Source organism: Tetrao urogallus (genome assembly GCF_951394365.1).
Source record: "Tetrao urogallus genome assembly, chromosome: 2".
NCBI lineage: Eukaryota > Metazoa > Chordata > Aves > Galliformes > Phasianidae > Tetrao > Tetrao urogallus.
This window is the reverse complement of record NC_136814.1, coordinates 33,341,267-33,368,712: the sequence shown is the minus strand read 5'-3', so window position 1 is coordinate 33,368,712 and position 27,446 is coordinate 33,341,267. Positions and strand designations below refer to the sequence as shown.

Here is a 27,446-nt window from a genome sequence, read left to right as displayed (position 1 = left end):
GACACAGTACACTTGAAATTTTTCATCTTTAACATTTTCTACAAGCTAGAAATTCCAACTCCTCTTCTGTTTTGTCAGAATTTCTTGCTCTGCCCACATATCTTCTTGAAGGATAACATTTTTCAAGCTAAGTTCCAAGAGGCTAAATATCTTTTTCAAGGGTATTTCCTCCCCTACAGGTTAACACAAAGACACTTTTTATTAACCACTTGACACCTGAAACCAAGTGAGGATTTCTACAAGACATTTTCAGCTTTAAAAATGGCTCATTTTAGAATCACAGAATCCTTAGAATTGGAAGAGACCTCTGAATGCCATGTAGCTCAACTCCCCTGCAATGAATTTTGGTCCATCCTATAACAGAAATTCCCTGCTGAGTGTACTTCAAAGTTTCATTCACAAAGTCTACTTTTATCCCAAATCCAGTTCAGCCATTCAGTTAATATGGGGTTTCAGTGTGTTTCATTGTGGTTCATTTTTGAAAGTCAGATTTTTACTTCAATTCTGATTTCATTAACTGTATTAATTGGAAAACTCCATAAAGCTAACAGACTTAAGCCTCAGTTAAGTGTTTTGTATGGTGGGATTTATTTAATACATGTGAAAAATTAATCAAATCATTCTGCAGCTAAGTGTAAATTGTAAATCCAACAGCACAACCAATATTTCCAAGCTGGTCTGTTATTTACAAGAATAAAATAATGCTGTTTTGCCAATATTCACTTTTTAAATGTGCGAACTCCAATTTGAGTCAATACCCTGCTGTTTATTTTGTTCAGCAATTATTTCAATTGTAAGGGCACATATTAATGAATTGCACTGCAGCTACAAAGCCTAAGTAGAGCACAAAGCCCTCGCCTTGGCCAAGGAGAGCTCCACTAACAGCTGTTGTAAAAAGAGCTACACAGTAGTTTAGACAGCTTATTGAAAGAAAAATGAACTAGGGGACAGAACTCAACAGAAAACAGATCTGCTTTGTCTCAGTTTTATCCGGATCATTTGCACAGAATTGTCAGTCTCAATAAATTCACTGTTTTGTCCAGATAATTGAAATTTTTTTCAGTTGTTCTCAATTGCTATCTACTACCAAAAGAGACTGGGTGACATTAATTACACATTAATTCTGTATAACATTAACAGCACAAGATGCTGTGAGACAATAAATACACAGCATGTTCAGTGCTGATTACTTAAAGCAGAACCAGCCCTGTCTCCCCAAAATCAATACCTATAACAGTGGAGGTAGGGAAACTGGAGATGGCTTAAAGCATAAGAACCCTAGAGCTGGAAGCAAAAAAAAAAGAATATTCAAGATAACCTGAGGCTATCCAGTGTGAATCCTCAAAGCAAATTCACCTAATTGCTTTCCCAAAGGCTAAAACTCCGTTTCCTAGTTTTGTTGCTATTACACATAGGTGAGAAGAGGCTATTGCATTACACCTTGTAAATTTGCTTGTGCAGGTTGGTGCCAGCATAGGGGCCATGGTGTCTCATTTCACATTAGAGAGTCATCAACAGAGGCTTTACCAATTACTCTCCTGACACACATTTGTTTTAAAGTTACCTTACAAATAACTCTGGTCTTCTATATTCTTCAGTTATATTTTCCTTGTGATTTCCTATAATAAATCTCTTTGTGGCACTATTATTGATGCTACAGCAAGCACCTAATGTACGTTGCACACATTTGCTGTACAATGAATCAAAATGTCTTATCTCCCTCCTTTCCCCCTCCATATGTTTTAATCCCCAAAAGAATGGGTTTTGGCATGTTGAGAGCATTGCAAATCATAGTAAGGCAGAACTGCTTCTAGTATCACGTTGTAAAGGATCAACGAAAAACACATTGTGTGAGGGGACATGGCACACCTAAAGTGTGAAAGGACCACTTGAAGGTCAAAGAATTAAAAAGTTAGATTTCTATATCTGTAATAGAATATCACTACTAGTCTTTATTAACAATTAATTGTCTTCCTTAGACAAGCAAACAAAAAATAACCATGCAAACCTAAGAGAAATTATGCAGAAATTAAATGGTTTTTTTTTGTTGTTGTTTGTTTGTTTTTGTTGTTGTTGCTGTTGTTGTTTTTTAAGGCAATCTTCATGCTTTGAATTTCAGGTGTCCGGTTTTCTGCCAAATCACACCTTATGCAGTCATCTATCCATGTGTGACTATTCAATACCAAGGCCTGCCAACTTATGTGCACAAGTTTCAGTTACAATATAAAACAGTAAAGCTAAGCTTCTAGGGTTGAACACTTTTCCAAGCTGTTTCATACAACAGAATAATAGGATAATTCAAATTGGAAGGGATCTCTGGAGTTCTCAAGTTGCAAAGTAGGGTTAATTCTGTGGTCAGATCTCACTCAGCAGTTTATCCAGTAGGATCTGAAGACCTGCAAGGATGCAAATGGCACAATCACCCTAGTCAGCCTGTTTCAATTCTTGGTTGTGCTCAGGGTCGAGAAGTTTTTCCTTACACATCTGAATCTCTTTTCTTTCAACTTATTTCCATTGTCCCTCATCTTCCTGCCATGCATTTTGCAAAGTGCCTGGCTCCATCTTCTTGATACCATCCTTCAAGATACCGTTTTGTCCAATAATGCCTCTTACCTGCAAATACTCAAATCTTTCTTCCTCTTAAAACAAATGGGATATATACTTTTCCACAATAAAAATTACTCTTGAAATACAAATGGTTTTACTGCAGAATAGGCTTAGAACCTCCAGTCTGCAACCAGCAAGCTGCAGAATTCTCCCTCTCCCTCTAAGCACAGCCAAACACCACACATTTCATCTTAGCTCTGTCTCAGGAAATATAATCTTATATTTGTAACTGTAAGAATAATCAAAATAAAACAAGGCCATACACTCTCTATCCATAAACGCAAACCAAAAAATATAGAGACGTGCCAATGTGGAAAATTCATGGAGACCCTGTAAATTAAGTATTTAAATGATTGTTTTTCTTCAGTACTTTATAGCTGTAATTCTTCATCTTACCTGACATGATTTACCACAGTATTTAGCAACTTTGCACTGAGAGCATCTGTGCAGATGTTCATTCCTGTTAAGAAAAAAAAAAAAAATCTGTTAAAAATATGAATAGAGCCTTATATTTATCCTTCTTACATAACTGGCAGTTTTCAAATATTGGAGGAAAAAAAAAAAAAAGTACCTGGAGGAAATTAAAAAAAAATACCTATAATGCATTGTAGCCCAAGAAGAAATCGTGCATTACATACAAAGCTGTTTTCACATTCCATTACTCGTATGACTTAATATATGTGGGGCCACCCTGAATTAACAGCAGAGATATCAAATGTGACTTTTTTGTGTGTGTCATACAGCTACAATTCTAATGAGTTTGGGTTTTTAGATACCATTACATCTGCATACTTATTAAGCATCTTGAGGATTGTTTTCAGCATCAGCACATCTTAAGCAAGACCTGATTGTCAAATTGCAGTTATGACATCAGATTATAACTTTATTATTATAGAGCCTCAACGTGACAAGTCACAATAGAATTGGTGGTCAGTAAGACCAAACTAAAATGCATTTAGAGGTGAAACAATGAAAATCTAATGAAAGTTAGGAGGATAATTTACAGAGATGCACAGCACAATCCAAGGGTAAAAAGTGTCTCCATCATTTTCTGATGTTGTCATAGTTTACAGTTATCCAAATTAAAAATATCACTATAGTTTTATAAATTTTCAGACATTAAATGTGAAAACATACACAGAGAACATCTTACACCTCAAATACGTGAATTCAAGAAGAAAGATTTACTCTAGAGCAGTAGAAAGGAGACAAAGATTTTGATGTTCCTCTCCCCTTGATTTTCTGTAGAAAGTACTACATACAGATTTACAAAGAAGTAACATTCTTTGAATAGCTACTGTATGAAAACCACTATTTTGCTGCACAATATTTCGTAGGCATTCCTGCTGACTACCAAGAGAATCATATCATAGAATCATAGAATGGCTTGGGTTGGAAGGAATCTCAAGGATCATGAATCTCCAACCCCCCTGCCACAGGCAGGGCCACCAACCTCCCCATTTAATACTAGACCAGGCTGCCCAGGGCCCCATCCAACCTGCCCTTAAACACCCCAGGGATGGGGCATCCACAACCTCTGGGCAGCCTGTTCCAGCACCTCACCACTCTGTCTGTAAAGAATTTCCCCCTGACATCCAACCTAAATCTCCTCTCCCTCAACTTAAAACCATTTCCCCTTGCCCTGCTATTATAAACCCTTGTAAAAAGTTGATTCCCCTCCTGTTTGTAGGCTCTCTTTCGCTACTGGAAGGCTGCAATGAGACCACCCCACAGCCTTCTCTTCTCCAGGCTGAACAAGCCCAGCTCATGTTAAGTTTTTCATCCACCAGGACCCCCAGGTCCTTCTCTGCAGGGCAATGCTCAAGGACTGCTCCTCCCAGTCTGTATACACGCCCAGGCCCAAGAGAATTACAAATTAGAAGTATTTCAGATACAAGCACATGTTCTGCTATTACATGCCATGCTAAGCAGCATGTTCCGTCAAGGACATGAAAGACTCATTTTTAATAAATGACCCACAAATTCTTCCTAGATGTTTTGCAATTAACAGCACAGATGAACACTTTGCTGAAGCTAGACATTTCAAATTACTGAAAGATGACACGACAAGAATTTCAACTTCTTTACTCACTGCTTTGTTCTTCCTATAAGTCTGCCAGTGAACTTTTCATAACATATTAATCATAGGCAATGCTATCAACAAAAAATCTGCCCACCAAACTGTGAAATAAAAATGAAAGAAAAAGAGATAGAGCTCTGGTATGCTGCTTAGCTGTTCACCTGCACAGCTGTAGTCCTCAAGTCTGCCACTCCGCAGTGTGCCTATGCTCTTTGCCATAGTTCTGCTCTATTCGGCTTCACAGAATCACAGACAACATGAGGGATCTTTCAGCCTCTCCTTTTCCAGAAAACTTTTGTTCCACAATTCTACATCTAGTGAACTCCATCAAACTTCTCTTTATCACCTCTTCCTGTAGAATGACTTGGCAAAACATTTTCAAAACCAGACTTTTTTTTGTTCTAAATGCTATCCACCTAAACAAAGTGAGTTAGGGCTTGGCTAATACAGCATTAGCAATTTCAGTGACACGCGCATTAAAGTACCAAAAAGGCCAAGCACGAGCACGCAGAAGACAGATTCTAAAAGCAGAGTAATTATAACTTTCTAGAGACAGATTTTAAAGGAATGGATGCCCATAAGTACTGGAGAACTCTCTCATACAGATTCCACATCCTTCCATCAGTCTAGATCTGACAACCTCAATAAACTACAAACACACCTTGTCAGGGTCTGTTTTTCCCAAAAGATGCCATGATTTACTGTAACCACTGATGAAGTCACCAACACTGGCTTATTCATTTTATAAAAAAGAAAAAAAGAAATAGACCATACACCACAAAGCACCAAGCTTCTTCTGCACCCTCTGAAGTTTCAGTACTTCACAGGATTAGATTCCTTCCATCTTTCACCACAAAAGGTAAACAATGCTGTAGTGACAAACAAATACACATAGAAATCGAAGGACTATTACTCTAAATCTGTTTTTTTTCCAGACTGACACTACCAGTCAGATTACTTGAATAAGATGATCCTTGCTGTCACTGTATAACAAATTAACAATCTATTCATCTTTTGGGGTTGTTCTCAGTGACAAGTAGATGTAGGACACCACTTACAGACCTGAACAGCACAGCTACAATGAAACAGAATCACAGAATCACAAGGTTGGAAACGACCTGCAAGATCATCCAGTCCAACCACCCTCCCATTCCTATCAGTATCACAAGCTACTAAACCATCTCTTGTAGGTCCTCATCCTGGCGCCTCTTGAACACTACCAGGGACGGCGACTCCACCACCTCCCTGGGCAGCCATTCCAGTGCCTGACCACCCTTAGGTGGTTTCTCCTAACATCCAACCTAAACCTCCTCCGGTATAACTTCTGGCCATTTCCTCGGGTCCTACTATTTGCCTGGGAGAAGAGGCCAGACCCTTTTGCACCACAGCCTCCCTTCAGGAAGTTGAAACGGTTGTTTTGAATTCCAGACCTCTCCCTCCTGGATGAAAAAAATTCCTTTAGACTTATAGTATCCATGAATCTTGCAACGTGGCATTTTAAATGTAAAAAAAGCATGATTCAACACACTTTCTCTGAATATAAAGAATTCAAAAATAAGATTCATGTATTTGTGTATATATGATTGATGCATTTTAGGACATTTTTTAAAAATGAGACTATTTGCCTATTTTATTCCAGTCCTGCACATTTTATTAACATTACAGATTACTGAAACAAAGTCACTGTCAAATGCAGTATCTACTGCATCCCACCAGTGTGACCCACCTGAGTCACAGACTGCAAAGGCTGCCCAGGCAGTGTCAGCACAGTCGGATGCTACCAGCACCACACCTGCACCCATACAATATGCAAAACCTTGCCCTTTTGAAAGCATCAGATGAGCAGTTAGTAAGTACAACCCAACAACAACAACCCCAGTGAATGAAAGCACTTTTGCCTGCTGGGGAAGAGCCTAATACAATTATAAAACACAAAGAAACCCAAGCAAACACAATTAGGCTACTTAATTTATAATGGAAATGCATCCACACTTCTCTGGTGATTGCAGGCACTTGACTTTCAGCCACTGCACACCAGATGAGCACAAGATGTAACACAGTATTTGATTACCAGGCTGTGCTCACCTCTCCTTGCTGTACAGTTTATTCACACTTCTGATGCTGCCACAGATTGCAGGATGAAAGGGCAATCTCACATGAATTCCCTATTGCATTTTGTAGTTGATACTGCTTTTCAGTTAATAATCCAGCTCTATAATACGTGTCACAGAAGAGGTGCTCTTTCACATGCACATCATGTAGAACTAATTTCCTGAACAAATTCTTAGGCCTTTTATTCAGTCGAACACATCAAGTGCATGATGCTTACTTGGATTTTTCTGAGTGCATGCATATCAGACCCATCACACAGTGAAAGAAATCAATACCCACAGCAAGCAAACATGCCACTCATCATTTTGCTAACACAGCTTGGTCTTCCAATAATAAAAGTAAAGATGCTTATAACAAACTGCATTTTTAACTTGGTTGATCTGTGAGCAGTGGGTTACATGTGGCGCAGTGACCACCTTCCTTCCCATCCCTCAGCAGATGGAGAACAACACATAGCAGCAGAGCTGCTCATGTATGTGGGCACTAGCTATGCAGAAGGGCATCTGCAGCACACCGAAAGTGACAGCACAGCTCTGGGGATAAAGGCAAAAGATACCAAAGGAGGACTTGTGCAGGGGATAACATGCCCAAGGCCTGCCAAGCACCTGCACATCCCAAATCCAAGTCCTTGGCAAGCAACAAGAGCATCTACCCAAGGCCCAGGTACCAGTATCACATGGCTCAGTCTACTGTAGGGCAGCTTCCTTCCCCCTTCTCCCCTGGCCCCAGACATCTTCTGTCATTACAAGCAAGTTTTGCAGGCAAGGAGCTGCTAGTTCCCCTGTCATCTGATCCTCTTCATACACAGGTGTAGGGTCCCACTTCACCCTTTGAGCTTACACAAGAATGATGTTCGAAATCCATGTTCTACAAAGTCATATAAAAATGCCCCATATTTTCCACTTGCATGCTTTACTGTGTTGAGAAAGCACATAAATTACTTTTCTAATGTAAAAGTAGCACTTGGGAGAAGTGGCATTTCAAGGGGTAGTTAGAACAGCCAATATTTAGAATTAAAAGGCAGTAACCACAGCTAACCATCAGACTGACTTATTCAAGTGAAAACTAAGAGAGATCTTGTATATGAGAAAAAAAAATTATTTCCAAATACAAGCATACTCTCCTTTACACCCGAAAACACTTCAGAAGTGGTACTGCAGGAAAGAAAGAAAACTCATGGCAAGAGTTCAGACATTTGTGCTCTCACATGAACCACCCAGTAACACAAATGTACAGTTTGTTTGGCATACCCACAGCTTTAGTCTTGACTTCTGAAGTCTCATGTGTCATCCTGAATGCAGCAATTTGCAGTAATTCTTGCTACATTCAACCTTGTATTTAACACCTCAAAATGTTTCTGGATACGTTCTGCAAGCAAAAACTCAATTCAGACAGATGAAGGAAGAGAGGATCCTTCTGCTTAGAATGAGCCTCAGTTCTGTTCAGATCTTAGCAACTACCATCTTTACAACTTTACATGTGTACTACCTTTTTTTTGTTTGTTTGTTTAAAAATACACACTAAGTAGGTGATAAATGTGCCATGTCATATTACTTCAGTTAACTGAGAGTTCTGTGGTTTGGTTATTATCTCCCATAATTGGACTCTTCTGAAGAACCACTAGTCCAAATAAATTTCCAAATAAAATTTTGTTGTAGTCAACAGTCATTTCTTTGTTCCACTATGATGTTTTCCCATAAAATTTATGTTAGATTTTGTTTTTTCTTCTTTGGCAGCTTGAAGGAATCAAGGCTGAAGCAAGACTGGGAAAACAATAAAACAAAAGCCATCCATTGGATAGATTTTCATTTATTTTCATGTAGAAACTAGTCTTTCTGTTCATGCAACATTAGCAGCATCACTAAATCGTGATGAGAAAACATTTACTTTTCAAAAACTTCATTGTATTTTGTGAAGATATAATCTGTTAAAATACCACACTCACAGAATGGTGCAAGAGCACTTGTTGAAATTGAAAAGTTATCTAAAGCCATAAGTATAAGATTCTCCCTCAGAGAAAATTCTCCCACTAGAAAAAAAAATATATATATTTTTTTTTTTTTAAATATATATATAAATATATATTTTTTTTTCTGAAATTACAGCTGCTGAAATAAGCAGAATAAGCAATAATTCGCTGTAACCAAGAAGAGAAACTCATAAATGAACAATGAGCTGATAACTGACGAAAAGCTTCAAATGCAATCCTTTCCAACAAAATGAATGAAGGAACTTTTAAGAACAAACACCTAACAATATGAACCACAGCACAAAAGACATTTACTTTTGAATTTTATCTCTTTATTCAACGCTTACTCTGACCCTAATCAATGCAAGAATGTACAAGAAAAAGTATAGAAAACCCAGAGAAGGCTTCAAAAGTAATTTCAGTAGTATAGGGCCACATTCTGTCCCCTTTACCCAAAACTATAATTCAAGAGAAGCATTTAGCATCTCCCATAAGAGTCCTTATTTATTCTAGAGTACAAACTAGCTTTAATGTAAAATACCTTCCATATTTTATACATGCATACACGCATGCCACCACTTTATCAACGAGGCTGATGAATAAAATAAATGCTACCACAAACAAAATCAATAGTTGCATGCAAATACTGTGGTTATCACCAAGTAAGAGCAATGATGCAAAACTACAGGAAAGTTTGGATCTGAAAGTAGGCAACTACTTAGGGTTGCCTCCTAAACTTACTTGCTCTGCAAAGCTACTTGGACACTTTCCCTCAAATGTCCAAAGGATTCTTGTAATGAACTGCACTGCTCATAAAATGTCACTACAGACTTTTCTAGTAAAATAATATAAAAATAGCTGCTGACATCAGTAACTCCACTCCCACTTCCAGTCAACCCTTTAGGACAGAATGGCTTTCTACAGCGGAACTGGCCAAAATGCTGCAATGACTGATTCCAGAAAACCTCTGCACATTTGGATTGTTTATACTCAAAACAAATTATCAGAGAGCCTGAAATCAGCTCCATATCGCTTTATCACACAGACTACTCTATGTACTCTGGTGACATCCTATGGTTAAAAGTGTAATAGATGTTTCTTCAGTTGCAATGATTAGTCACTCCAGTTTCCCTTTTCCATTTAATCAAGATTATAAAAAGTCAAAAGAAATGTCTGTACCTATAATGAGGTTGAGATATTTTCAGAAAAAAAAAAAAGGAACCATAATTTGACAGACGAGCACTACGGCTAAGATGCCCAAATGCACTTCCCACCCATCCCACGTACCAATTTGACAGTAGGGAAAAGCTGTATATTTTTCACTTTTTCCAAATTTGTTGATCTTCAAGATAAAAGCTTTAAAAAAAAAAACCAAAAACCTATCAAATTCAGAAGCATACTTTAGTGTATTTTAGAAGACAAAGTAATCACTAGCTTCAAGATAAGCCATCCTTGTTAAGAATTAACAGTTAGACCAGGAAGGCATGTAACACTGGTATTCAATCCAAGAACCTCAGCAGCACTAAACGATACGCTTTAAGATGTGTACACACTTAGGTATTTCTGGAGAATGGCAAGCCTCCCTCACAAACTATGTCTTTGATTAGTACTGGTACATTTCTGACAGTAGTCAACACCTACACAATAGATACTTATTCCAGTTAAGGAAGTTTCAGAATAATTTAGTATCCCTCAGAAATTACTCAATTTTTTGAAGACTGACCATGAATTTTACTTGGAGAGGAAGAATCAAGGGCTTTTTTCTGAAGCTATTACTTCCATATATACTTCCATTCATTTTTAAAGACGACATGGGAATTCCAATATACAACATGCTTCCATACACATAGCCATTGGTTTCCCTCTTTTTCCTTACTTATTTTATAGTGAACAATGAAAAAAGAAGGAGCTGGAAAGCCATAATATCTGTCATGAGAGATTGTCATCTACTTGCTTACTGAGTTGGCCCAGCCACAACACATCAGCACACACATTGTCATTTCAAAAATTGCTACTGGTATGGGAGAAATTTCAAAGAGGAATAGATACTTCAAGGAGGTTTGACCTAATATGAAGAATTATAAATTGATGTGCACTGACTGTTGGCTCAGCAGGATTATCCAGCTAAAACTGCTGGGGGTTTTTTTTGTGCGTGTGTTTTTGTTTTTTTTTTTAAAGCTCCAGAAAACATTATGTTTACATCACTATAAATCTTCAGTTAAATCTCATTTTCTCCATGGCCAAGAAATGTGAGCCTTTAATCATCGTACTGTAGCTTTAGCAACGGGTCATGAGTGAAATCAGATTACTTGTTTCAGTTCAACAAGCATGGAACGAGACTTTGTAGAGTAGGGTACAAGAAAATGAGAAATAGTTTTTCCCTGTTAGTAAAAGGAGAGACTGAAGGTTTATTGTGACACACAAAAGCTAGAAGAACAGTACAGGTTATGTTAACACAGAGCAGAACTGATACGGCTTGCAAACAATAGTGTTAAAATTAACAGCAATACTGTGTTGTGCAGAGTAAGAGAAATGCCAGCAGCACCTGTGTGAAAAACATGAGCCTTCAGTAATTTCTAAAGTGAACCATGTCCCAAACCAATGAAATGAGAATGTCTCTTCTTCTATGGGAGAAGGAGAACTGAGCCTGACCCCCCCCATTCATTACAAATAATAATAATTTGGAGGAAAAAGAAAGTGTGATAGGCCAAGGACTGAAGAATCAATCCCTGCCCCAACACATACACTTTTTAAATGATTTTTCTGCATCCCCATTCTAAACCCTGGCTTAGGTGACAATCAGCAGAGATTCATCCCAAAAGAGACAGCTACCTAACTAGGAAACTGGAAAGCTTATGTTCACGAAGCCTCCATAAACCTAGGATAGAAGCCTGGATTATTCCATTAGTTCAGTATTAATCATTCTCGTAGAACTCAGGAACTTTGAAAATGCCTGGTAACTGAGCTACAAATACTAATTTGTGTTGGCAATGCTCAAGACAGAATTACAAACAGATGCTCTAGGTTTGCCTGAAAAACTAAGTCTTCTTCTGAACAATTAATGATATTGCCAGAATAAATAAATATGCAGTCATCTGCTAACATTAAGTATATATAAGCTCAAAACCCTAAACCAAAGTATACATTCTATGAAAACATTAAACAGATAATAAGCTAGGCATTGCCAAGCCAATTGTTTTATGTCATACACTATGGCTATTTTACAGCAAAGAGATGATATGCTCAATAGTACCATCACATACCAAAAAACTACATGTGGGAAGAGTACCACTGAGACATGAACTCAGTAAAATACTCAAGGAAGAATGATCTCATTATCAACACATTTTCATACTACAGAAGGTGTCAGAGACATTGACTTTGAAAATAAAATGAAAATTTAAAAAAAAAAACAAGAAATGCAAACATTTTCTAAAACTGGAAAGAAAAAATATATTTAGTACACCATTATATTTAATTTGTGGAGCATTAGAGTAACATTAAACGCACCCCAAACTAATCTCAAAAAGACAAATTGGTCATATTATGCTTAACTAGAACTCTTTTGAAGAAATAAACCAAAAAAGCAGCTGATGTGCATTCCTCTATGGGATCTGCATATTTTTATAAAGAAGTAACTCGTTCTTGTATCTCTTCAACTCTTCGAATTTGCTCATCATATGAAATGCAACAACTCAGCTTTGTCTTGAGGAAATCAATTAAGTTCCCAAACATTTACTTATTTTAGTTGAACTGTTTAGGTTTCTAAGATAACAAAAACTTTATTTATGAAAGCATAGTTAGGGTGCATATATCTAGGTATTTGCACATTTATAGAGGAAAATATTTATTGGGTTAGTCAACAGCTGCAGTAAAAGCACCAACTACAGAAATTATGTAAATGAAAGGAGGAAAACCTTAAATTTCTGGGAACTAAACTGTTGTGTTCTCAAACATAGCACTGAAGACAAAACTTACAGTGCCATCCTCTTGCTCAGCAATGGATTTCTTTTGTACCACTGAAGTCTTTGACATTTCTGCCAACAGTGACAGCATAGGGTGAAGGCAGTAATGGAGAAGATGATACACCTGGGTGAGTTTCTTCCAGTGAAGAAACTGCAACATCCTGTGCTCACCACTGCACTGAGAGAACTAACCCCAGCAGAAATATTTGCATGTTGCAGTACTAAAGCACACATGCAGGTAGCCGTTTTAGGCTTTTCATCTCATCTCATTTGTATGTTATCCCATAATAACAAAATTTGGCAAGACAGGCTTCCATCAAAATAACACTTGCGCTGTGTTTGCACGCCCTGTAGGAGCGGCACAAAACCAGTGCCCTCACTAATGTATACAAATGACTGCCTGATGGCTGCACAGATGTTCCACTGTGTATTTGTATGGGCACTGTGGTCATTTTGGAAAGCCCTTCTCCAATCTGTCACAAAGTACCTGTTCCTAGTTTCCTGACCTGGGGAATAAGATTCACCATCACACGGCTTACTGATAATTGCCACATGCTCAATCTGTTGTGAACAAAATGCACGTTATCACTGCCTCACTTTGAGGAACAGCCGTACATTAAGCAATTGGAGAAGCGATGGTAGTATTTATGCTGCTGATAAGCACTGCAATTTAATACACCTTAGAGCTTGCACTTAGGTCCTTCTGTACAAGTCATGTGGCCTTTAACAAGTGATATATATTTTCTCCTCTAATGCAGCTTCAACCATATACTGCCCGTGAGCACTAATTACAGAGTAATCACTGACAGTCCAAACTCACCCTCTAAATGGTTTACAGAGAATAAATAACAAAAGGCTATGGCAAATAGAAACAGATTCCCTTAGAATCACAGTTTCTGGTTTTGCATATCACTGCTTTCTAACAAAGATGACAAGACATAATCCACTTCAGCATTATTTTCTCTCTTTAATCAGATAGAAGAACTGGGCATTTAACGTTCACATATAAAGGGGTTAAATGCCAAGGTTGCTAAAGGTAACCTTGATGTAGCAGCCAGATGATGGATGATCATGAACAATAAAAAGACATTTCAAAATTTAAGATCACAAGGACAGACAATTGTTGTACATCATTGCTATTTAGACATTACTCCTTTTGTGTACAGTGACGTACTGTGACGCAGGAGTCAGCAGGTCAACAGCACCAACTATAACACACAAAGCTGTTCTGTGTCACTCCAGTATCACATAAAACCATAACAGCAACCACATCCAGGAAATTATTCAGTATTTTGTTTTAAGACATCCTTTTGCTTAGTTTCAAAATCGTAAAAGCTGTTAAAAATATACCTTGAGCTGTTAGCAGTGGAAAAAGGATGTGACAGTCTCACTGGTATAAAAAGAGAACTAATTTTGAATATGAATTTAAAATACAGTAACATTAGGAAACACTATAAAGTGTCTCATGGTATATTTTGAAGATCAGAAATATTCATGGTAAAATTCAGTTCTGTGATGGCACTCATTGCTGAAAAATATTGTTTAGCTTCTCTGCTTTTTAAATATCTTCATTATAACTTTTCAAACTTCGTACATTCAGGAGTTTCTGAAAACAAAAATCCATGCACAATAAACATTTTTCAGAATATTTCACCATTTAATTGTTAAAGTATCGACAACTTAATTTTTGGTTCATTCAACTGTTAAAGCAAAAAATGTCCTGAATACAACAATCTCAAAAATAGAAAATGGTATGAACAATAAAATGACATTACAGCCATTTCCAGTTCTAGCAGCATCATCTATCTGCTCTACCCCCACTCCACTATGACCTCAACTAGAGCTGCTGAATGCATTACAGCCATGGGGCAGCTTACCTCATAGCAAGCATAAATCCATCACTTGTCCGCCTCTGCTATGTTTCTGTGAAGCCCCACTTGCTGTCCCGCATCCAGGTCTGGGTCCCCCCAGCACAAGAAAGATATGCTGAAGTGGGTCCAAAGGAGGGCCACAAGGATGATCAAAGGGCTGGAGCACCTATCCTATAAAGTTAGGTTGAGGGAGTTGGGACTGTTTAGTTTGGAGAAGAGAAGGCTCTGGAGAGACCTCATTATAGTCTTCCAGTAGTTGAAGGGAGCTCATAAAAAAGGTGTAGACTGAGTTCTTACATCATTTGATGCTAACAGGACAAGGGGAATGGTTTTAAACTAGAAGACAGAAGATTCGGGTTAGATGTCAGAAGGAAATTGCTTACTCAGAGGGCTTGGCACTGCTGCCCAGAGAAGCTGTGGTGCCCCATCCCTGGAGGTGTTTAAGGCCAGATTGCATAGGGCCCTGGGCAGCCTGAGCTGGTGGGTGGCAGAGCTGCCCATGGCAGGGTGTTGGGGCTGGGTGGGCTTTGAGATCCCTTGCAACTGAAACCATACTATGATTCTATACTTGAAGTTAACTAAAGCACAAAGGGTTGCAGTGATACTGAGAAAAGCCAGAAATCCCAGTGCATGCTTTACCAGGATTTGCCCAGCAGCTATGGCCTGGGCAGCAGGATGTTGACTTGCCAAAAGGAGCCCCGCTCTGAAAAATTTAGAGGCATCAGCCCTGGTGAGCTGAATGGTAGCTCATGGAGGTGCAACCCCTGCTATTGTGGGATTGCAGTGATGCCTGCTGTGTGTTACCAACAGCAATTGCCAACTGCAAATTGAAGTGGCTGAACTTCATCTCTCCATCAGTTTCAGGAGTCGCAAAACCTTGACCCAAGGCAAGGACCAGGCTTTTAATCCTGTTTGTGAAGCAGATGGCCACACAAACTTGTTTTGAAGGAAAACTAGATTACATCATGCATTTCACAGGCTATTACACTACACCTCCCTCATCATTTAATTTTTCAGATGCTCTGTCATTTCATTAGCAAAAAATTGGAGAGGAGAAAAAAAGAAATGAAAGTCTCATCAAGCAATCCTGACAGCTACAGTTTCCTACACCACTTATTTCAATGATGTGTTCATTACCATGTCACTGTGTCCAGCAATATCATTTAAATAGCAGTGGGCATCAAAGAACTTTTAAATAAGACAGTGGAGAAGGGTAGGCAAGTCAGCCCCAAAGCAGGTCAGTGAAGAGGTGAGGGAAGGAGCAGGGGCAGCAGACTGCAGGCAAGTCACAGCTCAGAGCCGTGGGCACTACAGTAGCAAAAGAGATGGGAACACACAGACAGGAAAGGGAGAGGGAGGGAGTAGCAGCATCTTGGCACAGCAAAACACCAGCAGCCCTCCTATGTCCAAATGATGAACGAGGAGAAACTAGTCTCAGATGAAGCACCCAGCTGTCCTCCTGGTTATTTTTCCTTCAAATCTATATGAAGATTTGGATTTCACAGAAACTGACAATGAATCAGCTGCATGTAGCAGAGCCCAAACTTTTGTCAGAAAAAATAGGTTGATGATGTCACTATCTGTCCAAGCACTGAAATGACCTACAATTAAACCGAGTTTTCAATGCAATTAAAATAAGTACTCAAATACGATACAGAAACTGTCTCAGAACGATTTTAAAAAGAGACAAAGATTATTTACGTATATCCAGATCTGGAAGTGATCTTGTGGCACTGAGAATTTTTTCACATTTAATATTTTAACTCACTGGCATGTAAGAGTCTCTCTACCATTCAACCATAGTTAGCCAGAAATAGTGTATGTGTAAAAGCTATAAAAACAATTTCAAAGGCAGTCCTTTAAAACTACCATTGAAAATGATGCACAATTTGATGCCCTCTGCTTCTTTATTCACCTAAACAGAAGACTAACGAGATAAAATTGGCTCAAAACCCAAACACCAAATGATATGACCATTATCATCACACCCGTAAACTTATAGTTAATGAGTTCTGCATGAGTTATATGGTACAGAATAAAAACTATGTTATATTCCCTTTTTGCTACAGAGATTGCTACTACGATAATCTTCTAGTCATACAGTATTAATCAGCTGTAAATATCAGCTGCAGGCACAAGACACTCTGGCCAGTAGCCTCAAAATAAATCAGCAGCTTTTATTTTAACTCTCAAACCATTTTTCAAGGGGAAAATGCTGTGCCTTTAGACTATAACTTGTACCCTTTTTTTGTTGTTTTTTTTTTTGTTTGTTTGTTTTGGTTTCGGTTTTTGCACTGGTACCAAAACAAGTAGTCATTAATAGTCTAGTTTTCATTTAAAAAAAAAAAAATCACAGCTATCTCAACATTAATATACCTGTTTTATTTCTTCTCAAAGGATTTTCCTCCGTTTTTTGGGAGATCGTTTGGCAGCAGCTCAGCCAACCCACTAAAGCAAAGATTCAATACGCTGTCTCATCTCACCCAGAAGGTTGCGATTAAGGTGGGATTCCAAAGACTCACCAAATAGAGCACTCACTACTTAAGAGTCACCAGAGCAGGTCGTCAGACAGCCATGGCCCAGAAGAACAATACAAGGCAATTTATTGAGCTTTCTAACAACAACTGATCAGCTACTTTGAGGCAAAACTAGGCAAGTTTCTAACAATTAGTAAGCACCATGGATAAGGGTACTTGGCACAGATGTTATTTCCCCCTTAACTAGTTATTTCACAGCAAATTTAGGCAGCAGCTACTGAAGAAAAGCAAGTAAAAGAACAAAGAGAAGAAATAAAAACAGCGAAAGAGATTTAAAGACAGGTATAGCTCACCACTCTTGGATCAAGTGCTGTCCGGAGTTTGTGGTCTTGATCTGGGTATAAACACGTGTGGTTCCGCATTATATAGCCTGATTGTCTGGGACCACCCTTCAGGGCAGCACCCTATTTGTGTCAAAAAGACTCAGGAATTTCTGATGAGTCTCTGGCCATCATGGACACCCTCCTCCATTTTCTGATCTTTATAAGCCATGAGGGGACATGAGAGGAAATGAAGGTAAACGTAAGCCCATCACTCCACCTCTGCAGAGAGAGGTTCCATAGACCTTACAAGCTTTCAACTTGGATCCTTAAGGCTCCATTCTTTCATTCTCACTGTTGTTAAGCTTACTTACTGTTTGTGTCAACAAGCTCCCTGTACAGCCCTTAAGGCTCCATTGTCCAAAGCCCCATTCTGTCTCAGACCTATGGCATGCAGAAAACACATAACTGTCTTTGTTGTTGTTTTATTGAATTATTGAATATTTATTGTATTATTGAGCGGTGATAGTATTAAGAAAGAGTCCATTGAGTAGAAAGCATCACTGATACCCAATTAGGTTTTTGGAGGAATTACTTGTGAACTTAAAATCACCTTGAAGCTTATAAATGTCTTATAAGATTGTACAATCAAAGCTTTCTAAAAGGGCAAAGTGTATGGTGACCACTGTCAAATTAATTGTTCAATCAAGAAGCAGTAAGTAAAAGGAGTTAGTTCTGTTCTGCTCCATTGCATACAGTTACATCTTTGATAACTGCCTCATGGGAGTTTATGGATCCTCCGTGACCCCTGTAGAAACTCAATTGACTTCTTCCCTGCAAATTCTATTAGAATCGGTCCCTGCATCGCTGCTCACAATAATCAAGAACAGAGAGCCTGATTTATGGATAAGTATTTCGTTTTAGTCTAACTCAATAGAATATAAAATAGATAAGGTTATGAGATGGCTGTTTAGAAAAAAATAGAAAAAGGAAAAAAAAAGTCAGCTACATCCCATTCTATACCATATGCTACAAAAGAAGTTTTAAATTTAAAAAAAAAAAACACAAAAAAAAGCCTATACTGGAAGTCCTTCAGGAACATGGGGAAGATGAAAGAGGAAAGTGTTTTGCCTATATATTGGCCTTTTCGAAAGTACCAAGATTTGTACACAAAAGAAATCATAAATGACTAACAGTCACACTGTTATGGCATCCAAATGTTCTAAAGTTCACTTACAGCAAGAAGCATCTCTTTTACAGAATGTAAAGGTTCCCAGTAGGAGCAAAACTGATGAATTTAAGAAGATGGCTCATGCTGTTCACTAGTAAATTTAACAAGCTTCATGGGCTAATTCTTCTTCAGAGATCTAGCAGCCCCTAACAAAGATACAATAGTTATTTTTCATTTCCTTAAAGTTATAGGCTATACTCAGCTATAAATATTTAGCACTATTCAACTACTTAGTTCAGCTTGTAATTTCAAGATATTTGAACTGACCAAAGAACATAAAATATTTATAAGAATAATAAGACATCTCATAACAGAGAACACTGGCACAGCAAAGGCATTAAGTAAACTTCAGGTATTTCTTTTTTTTATTATCACTTTGCTCCAAAATTTCTATAGTTTGGATCCTCCCACCAAGAAGGATCCAAGTAGTTTCAGGTATAGAAACCATTTCCATCATTATAAAAGCTGGAACAAAATCTGCTGGAAATAATTATCAAATGATGAGCAGAACAAGCTTATAGAAAATTAGCAGATTAAATTACTTAGCCTAATGTCATACTTATGGCACGTGGGACAAAGAGGGAAAAAAAATACTTTTTTTTTTTTTTTTTTTTTTTTTTGTGGTCATGAAAGAGTGACTGAAAGCAAACTACTAGAATATTAAAAGTTTGAGAAGTTACAATAAAGGTTTAGACCCGAGGATGGGTCAGCTTACGAATACTTATGCTTAGGGAAAAATTCCTCTTTCAGCGCACTTTGGAAACGATTTAAGGCCATACACACATAATCAGATTACAAAATGAAGATAAACACATGAAACAACAGTGATTCCAACACAGAAACTCTGGAGGAGTTCAGAAGCCAACACAGAACCTGAAGGGAATTTTGAAAAGTCAATGCGCCTGCAACGCAAATCTACCTGAGCTGAAGGGAAGAGCCTTCCTAACTCCCCTCTCTGATGGCAGAACACCTGTGCTGATTTGTTTTGAATCCATAAAGCCTCCCTCTCCCAGCATGTGCATTAGCTACATTGTAATTATGTCCAGAGCAACCTATCTCCCCGCTGTTACAGAAAAACCCACATACTTCATTGAGCTGGTAATTATCTTTACTGCCACTAACTTGGCCACTCAGCCAAGATGAGTCTCTTGCAACAAAGGCTTTCTTCACTGCAGCTTTATGAATCCGAAGTTCATTTCTTGGGGTTTATCAGACAGATCTAGAACTTGGATTAAAGATGTCAAAAATGAGATTCAGATAAACACAGACTGATGGTCAGAGTTTATTACCAAAATTTGCAGTTCTCATAGAAACGTAAGCACACCCATCTCAAGAATTTGACATTTAGCCTTCTCATGGTGATACAAAAAAGAAACAGACAGACAAACCCCATACTAGGACATCTGACCAGGGCACTACAGCTCATTCCTTCCTTTGGCAACACAAAGACACTGCTCTTTGTGAAAAGCTTTTCTTGGATGAAACACTTCTCACCCTTTGCTCCCACTCAGTATATGATCTGTACAGGCATTCGTATCGTGCCCACCCAAACTACACCCACCACAGCAGAGCTGCAGCACATACAGCCAGCAACCCATCCCACCCCATTCCAAGAAGCCTCCAGGGCTGATTTCTCCACCTAAAGCTACTTCTCAGCAATTTCAAGTTGTGCATCTCAGCAGCTGTGTGGAACACAGAGGGGCTTTACACACCCTGATCTGGCAGAACACATCTCCATGTCACAGCACTGGACCTGCTTGTGCAAACCAAGCGATTAACAAAGCTCACGTGTGCATTCCAAAAAGCAAGCCACATGCTGAGAAGAAAAAAATAGCTGGAAGAAAATCTATGAAAGCAATTAAAGTATGCAGCCCCTAACGTAGGGAAGAACTTATGGAAGTTCTGACATCAGCATGTTTTTCAGTCCATGCAAGGTACATTTAGTGAGACTGACTGCGAGTGAGATTAGAATGGGAAAACAAGAAAACCTTATATATTTTGACACCTTCATGCATCTTCACTGCATTAAGCACTCGGGTTGGATCATTCTAAGCAATACTCACAGCAAGTAAACACAAGGCTGCCATAGACTGGGGGTAGGGGAAATCAACTCATATTTATTTTAAATCTGTCTTGTAGAGAATACTTATGGGAGCTTATTATTAACCGCACTTAGGAAATACACAGCTGCCAAGCCCATAGCATAGAAAATATGTAACATATTTGCAAAGCTTATCATTTTAATCAGGAGAAAAAACACATCCCCTAAAAATAAGCTGAGATCATTTCATAAAAAAACTGCCCAGTGCCTATAGCACTATCATTATTATAATCTTTAAAAGAATATAAAATTGTTCTAGTTCTAAGTCTTCCTGGTGCTCTATCTCAATTTATTTCGGACAGTTTATACGATGGCAGTAACAGCAGCTGAATTTCTAAAAAGAGTCTGTCATAATTTGTCACTTATTGTCACTGCCACATTTTAAATAATCGTTAGAGTGATTACAAGGTTAAACCTGCCTTGTAAGGAAAAAATCTTGCTTTGGTGAACGAGCTCTAGATTACACTGATTATAAAGTCAGTCATTATGTTCTCACAAAAATAGTTTTCTTAATGAAAGGAATTAAAGGAATACTAGATCTGAATAATTTTATTACCCCGGATTAACACACTTCACTCAAAACATGGTGATTTTTTTTTTCCTACTATGATGAGTGCTCCCTTGAAAATTTCTCCATTTGTAATGACAGATGGCTTTTCATCAGAAACTACAGATTCTCAGGTCTCTTTTTTTATTGCAGAACTGTATTTGAAGTGACAGTTCCATAGCAAAAGAAATTCTAATCCTTCGATATCAAAGTTTAAATTTCACTCTTTCAAACTAAATATATCTTAATGAACCAAAAGCTACTCATGGGACTCCAAATCCATCTCTTTCCTTTAGTGGAACAACTCCCATAGTTCAGCCTAGTAAAATCATAGCATGGAGCAGCAGGGCTGCCTGTAATCTCTGAATAAATTTGCATATATTTTTTGATTGGTTTCATAGAATGGCTCAGGTTGGAAGGGACCCCAAAGATCATCAAGTTCCAACCACCCTGCCACAGGCAGGGCCACCAACCTCCAGAGGTTTGGATTATTCTACAGGAGACAAAAACATAATAGTTCTACTAGGTTTAAAACAAGACACACCTAAAAACACCTTAAAAATATCATAACCACTTCTTGGAAAGAAGGAACCATACAGCATCAGATACAGCTACGGTAGTTGTAAAAGGAAACACCAATCACAGGATCAGGATCATTTGTACTTCAAGAAGCACAGGTCCAACGTTTGACTGATCGAAACACCATGGTTTAAGCTCTAACAAAATAAAACAGGGTTTCTTTTATGTTTCTTGTTTGCCATTAGCTACACCTGCAGTTTCTGGATAAAAAGGGGAAAGCTTTGGCTTTTTAACCACACTATATCTGAACAAAACAAGAATTCATCTTAGCTTGCCTCTGGGCTGCCAACTGTTTCTGGGTAATGACTCACATTACAGTTCTTTAGCTGAAGGTTCTAACCCAGTCAATAAAAAAAGTCTCCTTAGACCTCCCTACAGTTACATCCTTCATGTAATTTCTTAATTCCTCTAATGCAGTACATATTTTGAGTGTTATCATTGAAGGCCAGCAGAAACTTGCAGTTGTTTCACAGAATCACAAGAGTTGGAAAGAACCTCAAGAGACCATCGAGTCCAACTTCCCTGCTAAAGCAGGCTCCCTATAATAGGTCACATAGTTAGGCATCCAGATGGGTCTTGAATATCACCATAGAAAGAGACTCCACAACAACTTTGAGCAATCTGTTCCAGTGCTCCATCACCTTTACCATAAAGAAGTTCATCCCCATGTTAGTACAGAATTTCCTACGTTCAAGTTACAGGCCATCACTCCTTGTCCTATTTCTACACACCACCAAGAAGAGCTTGGGCATATCTCAGGATGATGCAACCTGGCTGCAGAGGGACACGCATTGGTGTGTGCAGTCCATCTTCATTTTGAGTGCTCTGCCTGCTAAATGTTCCCGAATGCTCTTTCAGACAACTGGAAATCAGTGCAGTGAGCAGAGACTGACGCAACATTCATGCTGTTCTTCTGAAACACAAGCTGCAGAATTGGACTTCATCTGACTTTCATACGATTTTAAAATAATGTTGCAGGCTGGAACAAAAAAGCTGGAGTGCTAGCTGCCCTCCTAGAACTTGCAATGCCCAGCACTTGCTGAAATCAGCCAGCTCCCTTAGTTATCATCAGCAAGCAAGCACACCTGCCTCACATAGCCCTCAGCACTCAGGTCTTCTGCATACCTGCTCTGGAGCCACACTACTTTTGAAAAATTAATATTAGCAAATAATTGCCATGCAGCAACAAAATGTAAGAGAATACTGGCTGGAAGGTTCAACCTCTACTGCCTTACCAACAACATCCACCTCTGACATTGTGAGCCAACATCATAAAATAGAAGGCAATACTTTTGGATCAGCCCGTCTATATTTCATTTGCTTCATGAACAAGATTGGCTTTTGTGTTATTTTAACCTAGTTTCTCCTGCACTTACAGCATACAGATATTAGAAGGAGAACAACGCTCTCCCCCTTCTGGTCAGCTGTACATATACCACACCTGTACTCTTACCGCACGTTGCTGCTTGCTCTGCTCAACAGAGCAGGATTTGTTGCCTGTCACCACAGAACATACGATGCTGTATCTTATTTCTTGACGCAAAACAGTCAAGGAGAATGTCACTGAGGTGTAAAAAATATCCCCGAAATTCAAAACAGAAGCTCAGTGGAAGCTCTACCCTTCTCTGTGGCATCCTACCAATATTTTTTCATCTGGTTTGTATGACAACCGTGAAGAGAAAATAGCTAGAAATGATACTGAACTGACTTTGGCAGAAGTTAAGACGGAACTGTTGTAAAGTTCAACTCCCTTAAAATACATATATACACAAGAGAGCTGTCAACAGACAGAAAAACAGCTGATAGACTTTTTTTAAAATCACTTTCTTTCTGCAAGTGTACATCACACAACCAGATAACTGTCCCACTGTTGTACTCTATAAACTTTAATCCTGAGCCATCAAAACCTTTTCACAAAAATCCGTTATCTCAGAAATGCTCACACTGACATGAACAACATAAAACATTCAGTTATTCACAGCAACTACAGCTGATATCTATAGATTCCAAGCACCACCTGTTACAACTGAATGGAGAAGACTGCAATTCTGCCAAATATTTTTTCTTTAATAAGATCCACAATTTAGGTATTTTTGACGTCATATTAAAGGAGTACATGTAAGTTTTATGTTCCATACTACATTTTCCAAATGAAGCAGGCTTTGGTTTAATTAAAGTGGAATCTGCACAGCTTTTTCAGAGCCAAACTCAATGTTCATGTTGTCAGTTCATCATCATCATTCCGTCTGTCATTAGCAATTTCATTTCTTGGCTGGTAAGGTAATCACCAAAAGCATCAAGCCCCAGTAGCGATACAAAGCAAATACAGATTTCTTATATATACATACACACACACACACACACACACACACACACACACACACACACAGCTTCAGACTATAGCTAGCTTCTAAAGCACTGTTGAAGAAAGCACTGTAACCAAGGACAAAATTAACAACTGCTCCACACTCATGCTAACCCACAAAGGAACCAGTGGACCTGGTCCAACCTCAACCACTGCTGGCTGTGGGCCAACATCCTACCTGCAGTCCCTGGAAGTGAGCCAGCAGGAATTGAATACTTTTTTCATATTCTGTATGAGAAGATCATAGCAGCACTTCCATACAATCAGAAAGTTATCATCTGAACAAAACTTCAGCTAAAATGTGATTGAAAAAGTTTCAAGAGAAAATTATTGAGAGCATGATGGAGGATATGCAGAGGATATCTGACGATCGTAGCTTATCTTTTCCATTACTGAAACCCTCACAACACTTGGGTAGTCAGAAAAACACTCTTATGTCTTCTGTTACCAAAAGTGCTCTAAATCTCTCTTGCATCACAAAATGTTCTACAGAAAAACTCGTAAGAACAAAAAATGAAAAAAAATGAAAAAAAAGCCAAGAAAAATTAACATGCCTTGAAAGCATGCTGTACATAAATCAGGCTGTAACATTAAAACTTAATTTTCTAAGCATCAAAATTCAACTCCCAAGTCCAAACTTTAACCAGAAGTAATTTCAGCAAAGAAATTGTATAATACTCCTGTGATTCTGAAAAATGCTGCAGGCTTAGTGCTTCAGATCTTCTGCAAATAAGAATTTACCAGGGAGCAGCAAACAGGCAAAGGAGTTAAATAAAAATGTAATAGCACAATAGATGGAGATCTAAATTATTTATTACCCTTGTGCTGGGAATGCAGATTTCACATAATTTCACCAGTGCTGTAAGAGATGTTCTGAATTCTCAGATACTCTTAAAGTATGGTTTTCTAATTGCCCACATTTGTTGGAAATGAAGCAGCAAGTGTATGCATTCATTTCCTGAAATCTGAGATCAAATCCTGTCACAAATAAAGAGAAATCCAATGAAATGAGGCATATATTCCACCTTATGTCCAATTCCCATTCACTCCAACAGGCATGTATACACCTCCCTACCTTCTAAGATCAGACCTTGTGTTCACAGGAAAAGAGCTACAAACATAAAACTCACTACGCAACTGCAAGCATTACTGAAATAAAGTATAACTTCAAATTTCAGATTAGCTGATGTACATGGAAGACATCAATCAAACTTACAATTGTGTGCAGAACCAGCCCCTATTTTTCACATTCCTGCTGCCTAAAAAAAGTAAAGCTAAAGACAGTTTAATTTTGATAGTTTTCACTCTTGCTGCTGCTACCAGGTATTTTTTAACTGAGCACATAGACTTCATTGATTATTTTGTCTTCTTCCTCTCTTTTTAAAACTCACCTATCTATACTCACTGAGAGAAGCTTAACACCCATCAAGAAAGATGGTGCTGTGTGCATCTTGTGTCTTACAATCCTATGTAATAGATCAGATGAGGAAAAAAACCCATAAGGTTTATTATAATAAAAACTCTATTTATATACATAGAAGCAGCAATTGAGGTAATAGATTAAAATGTTTGCAATTATGAGAATGTTAGGCTTTACATCAAGAACAGCACTACCATAAATGTAACAGCTTCTCCTTAAACTCTACTAGTGTCTAAAGATCTGTTTACTAATTGGACTTTACTACACACACTATACCTTAAGCACATACAATGTACAACATGCAGCAACAACATACTGACACTTGTGTAATGCTCTTCTCTTCCCAAATACAGTCCATTAGCAGATCCCTAGATTTCTGATACGATCAAAAATATCCAAGTAATTTAACACCACAAAAGTGAGTGCCATACATAAATATTCAGTGTCACCAACACAAAGGGAAAAAGGATTGCTTCCATACCACATTTCAACATCATGTAAGATTCATGCACTAGTTAAGCAAAAGTAAACTTGGTGGATTTGGTGTAAACCAGGCAGAAAAGTGAGAACTATTTAACAGAATTTTCTCTATTGATTTACCATTCGCATCCTTGAGTTAGCTTCTAGCTCATTATCTATGTTTACAATATGTTGTTACAACCCATCTGAATACTGTTTTTCCTATCTGGCATTGATCTTTGCAGTCAGCACTGGTGAAACTGAAAATGCAAATAAGAAAATCCAAGCTCCCTATTACGACTTTTAAGGTCTATCTGCTTTCTTAATGTTGAGTATCGAATGCAAGTTTAGGGGGAAAAGGAACATACAGCAACTACAGACAACACTAAAGTGGGAGAAGCTGTTGACTCTTCCCTGTCAGGGATAGAGAGAACTTGCAGAGATCCTGACAGACTGGAGGGCTGGGCAGCCACCAACCACATGAAGTTTCACACGAGCAAGTGTGGGATTCTGCACTTGAGACAGGACAACCTGGACTGACATTCCTATAGGAAGGTTTCCCCCAGAAGCCTGATACTGAAAACGTATTATCACAGAGTTGATAAATATCATTATATTATATAAATATCATTAAGTTCCAAACTGCTTAGAGGGCCTACTACCAACATATTGTATTGTAGTACATGTTGCCAGCAGTAACTTTATCATCGTATACAAACGCACACCATATTTACTTGTTAGTTAAACCATCAGTAACTGTAAAATAAAAAATCAAGAAGAAATAATTGTAAGGTTGTTTGTTTTCTAAGCTGTCTGGAAACAACTTCTCAAAAATAAGAACCAAATTATTTAGAGGATATTAAAACAATTTTCTCTTTATTTCAGCTACAAAGTTTACAAGAACATACTGTTCTTCCAATGCAGTTTTTTATTACATAAGAAGCACACGCATAAAAATGGAACAGAAATGAACAAAAAAAACACACTTTCTTGGAAATCAGTAATTCTACTAATTCTAATAATTACTAATTCTAGGAGACATAAGAGAGCGTTGTTTTGTCTTCATTAAAAGCCCTGAGAGCAGATAACTGCAGTAGTAAATGCAGAGATTTTATTCCTCCCAATTGGGAACTCGCACCCTCAGCAGCTCTAAACACAACATGTACATGTGAAGGACAAACTTGACTTCATAGGAACAAGCCTGAGAGAAACCAGAGGTCATTTATTTCCACCAGCCAGAACAATTAATAAAGATCTCATTGCGAGATGAAGTCAAAAATATCTGCTCACCTAAAAGCTACTGAATGTTGGAGACAAAACTGGAAATATTTATCAACTGTGAA

At 38.2% G+C, this 27,446-nt stretch overlaps 1 protein-coding gene across 1 annotated transcript in view; it reads right to left on the bottom strand.

The window, feature by feature from the left end:
* The window catches only part of SMYD3 (SET and MYND domain containing 3), a gene marked incomplete at both ends in the record, with an annotated part of 358,948 nt that overhangs the window by 320,107 nt on the left and 11,395 nt on the right, over positions 1-27,446 (bottom strand). Inside the window, one exon of the mRNA XM_079550900.1 lies at positions 3,004-3,067. Coding sequence (XP_079407026.1) covers positions 3,004-3,067 — 64 coding nt within the window. The remainder of the gene's footprint in view (positions 1-3,003; positions 3,068-27,446) is intronic.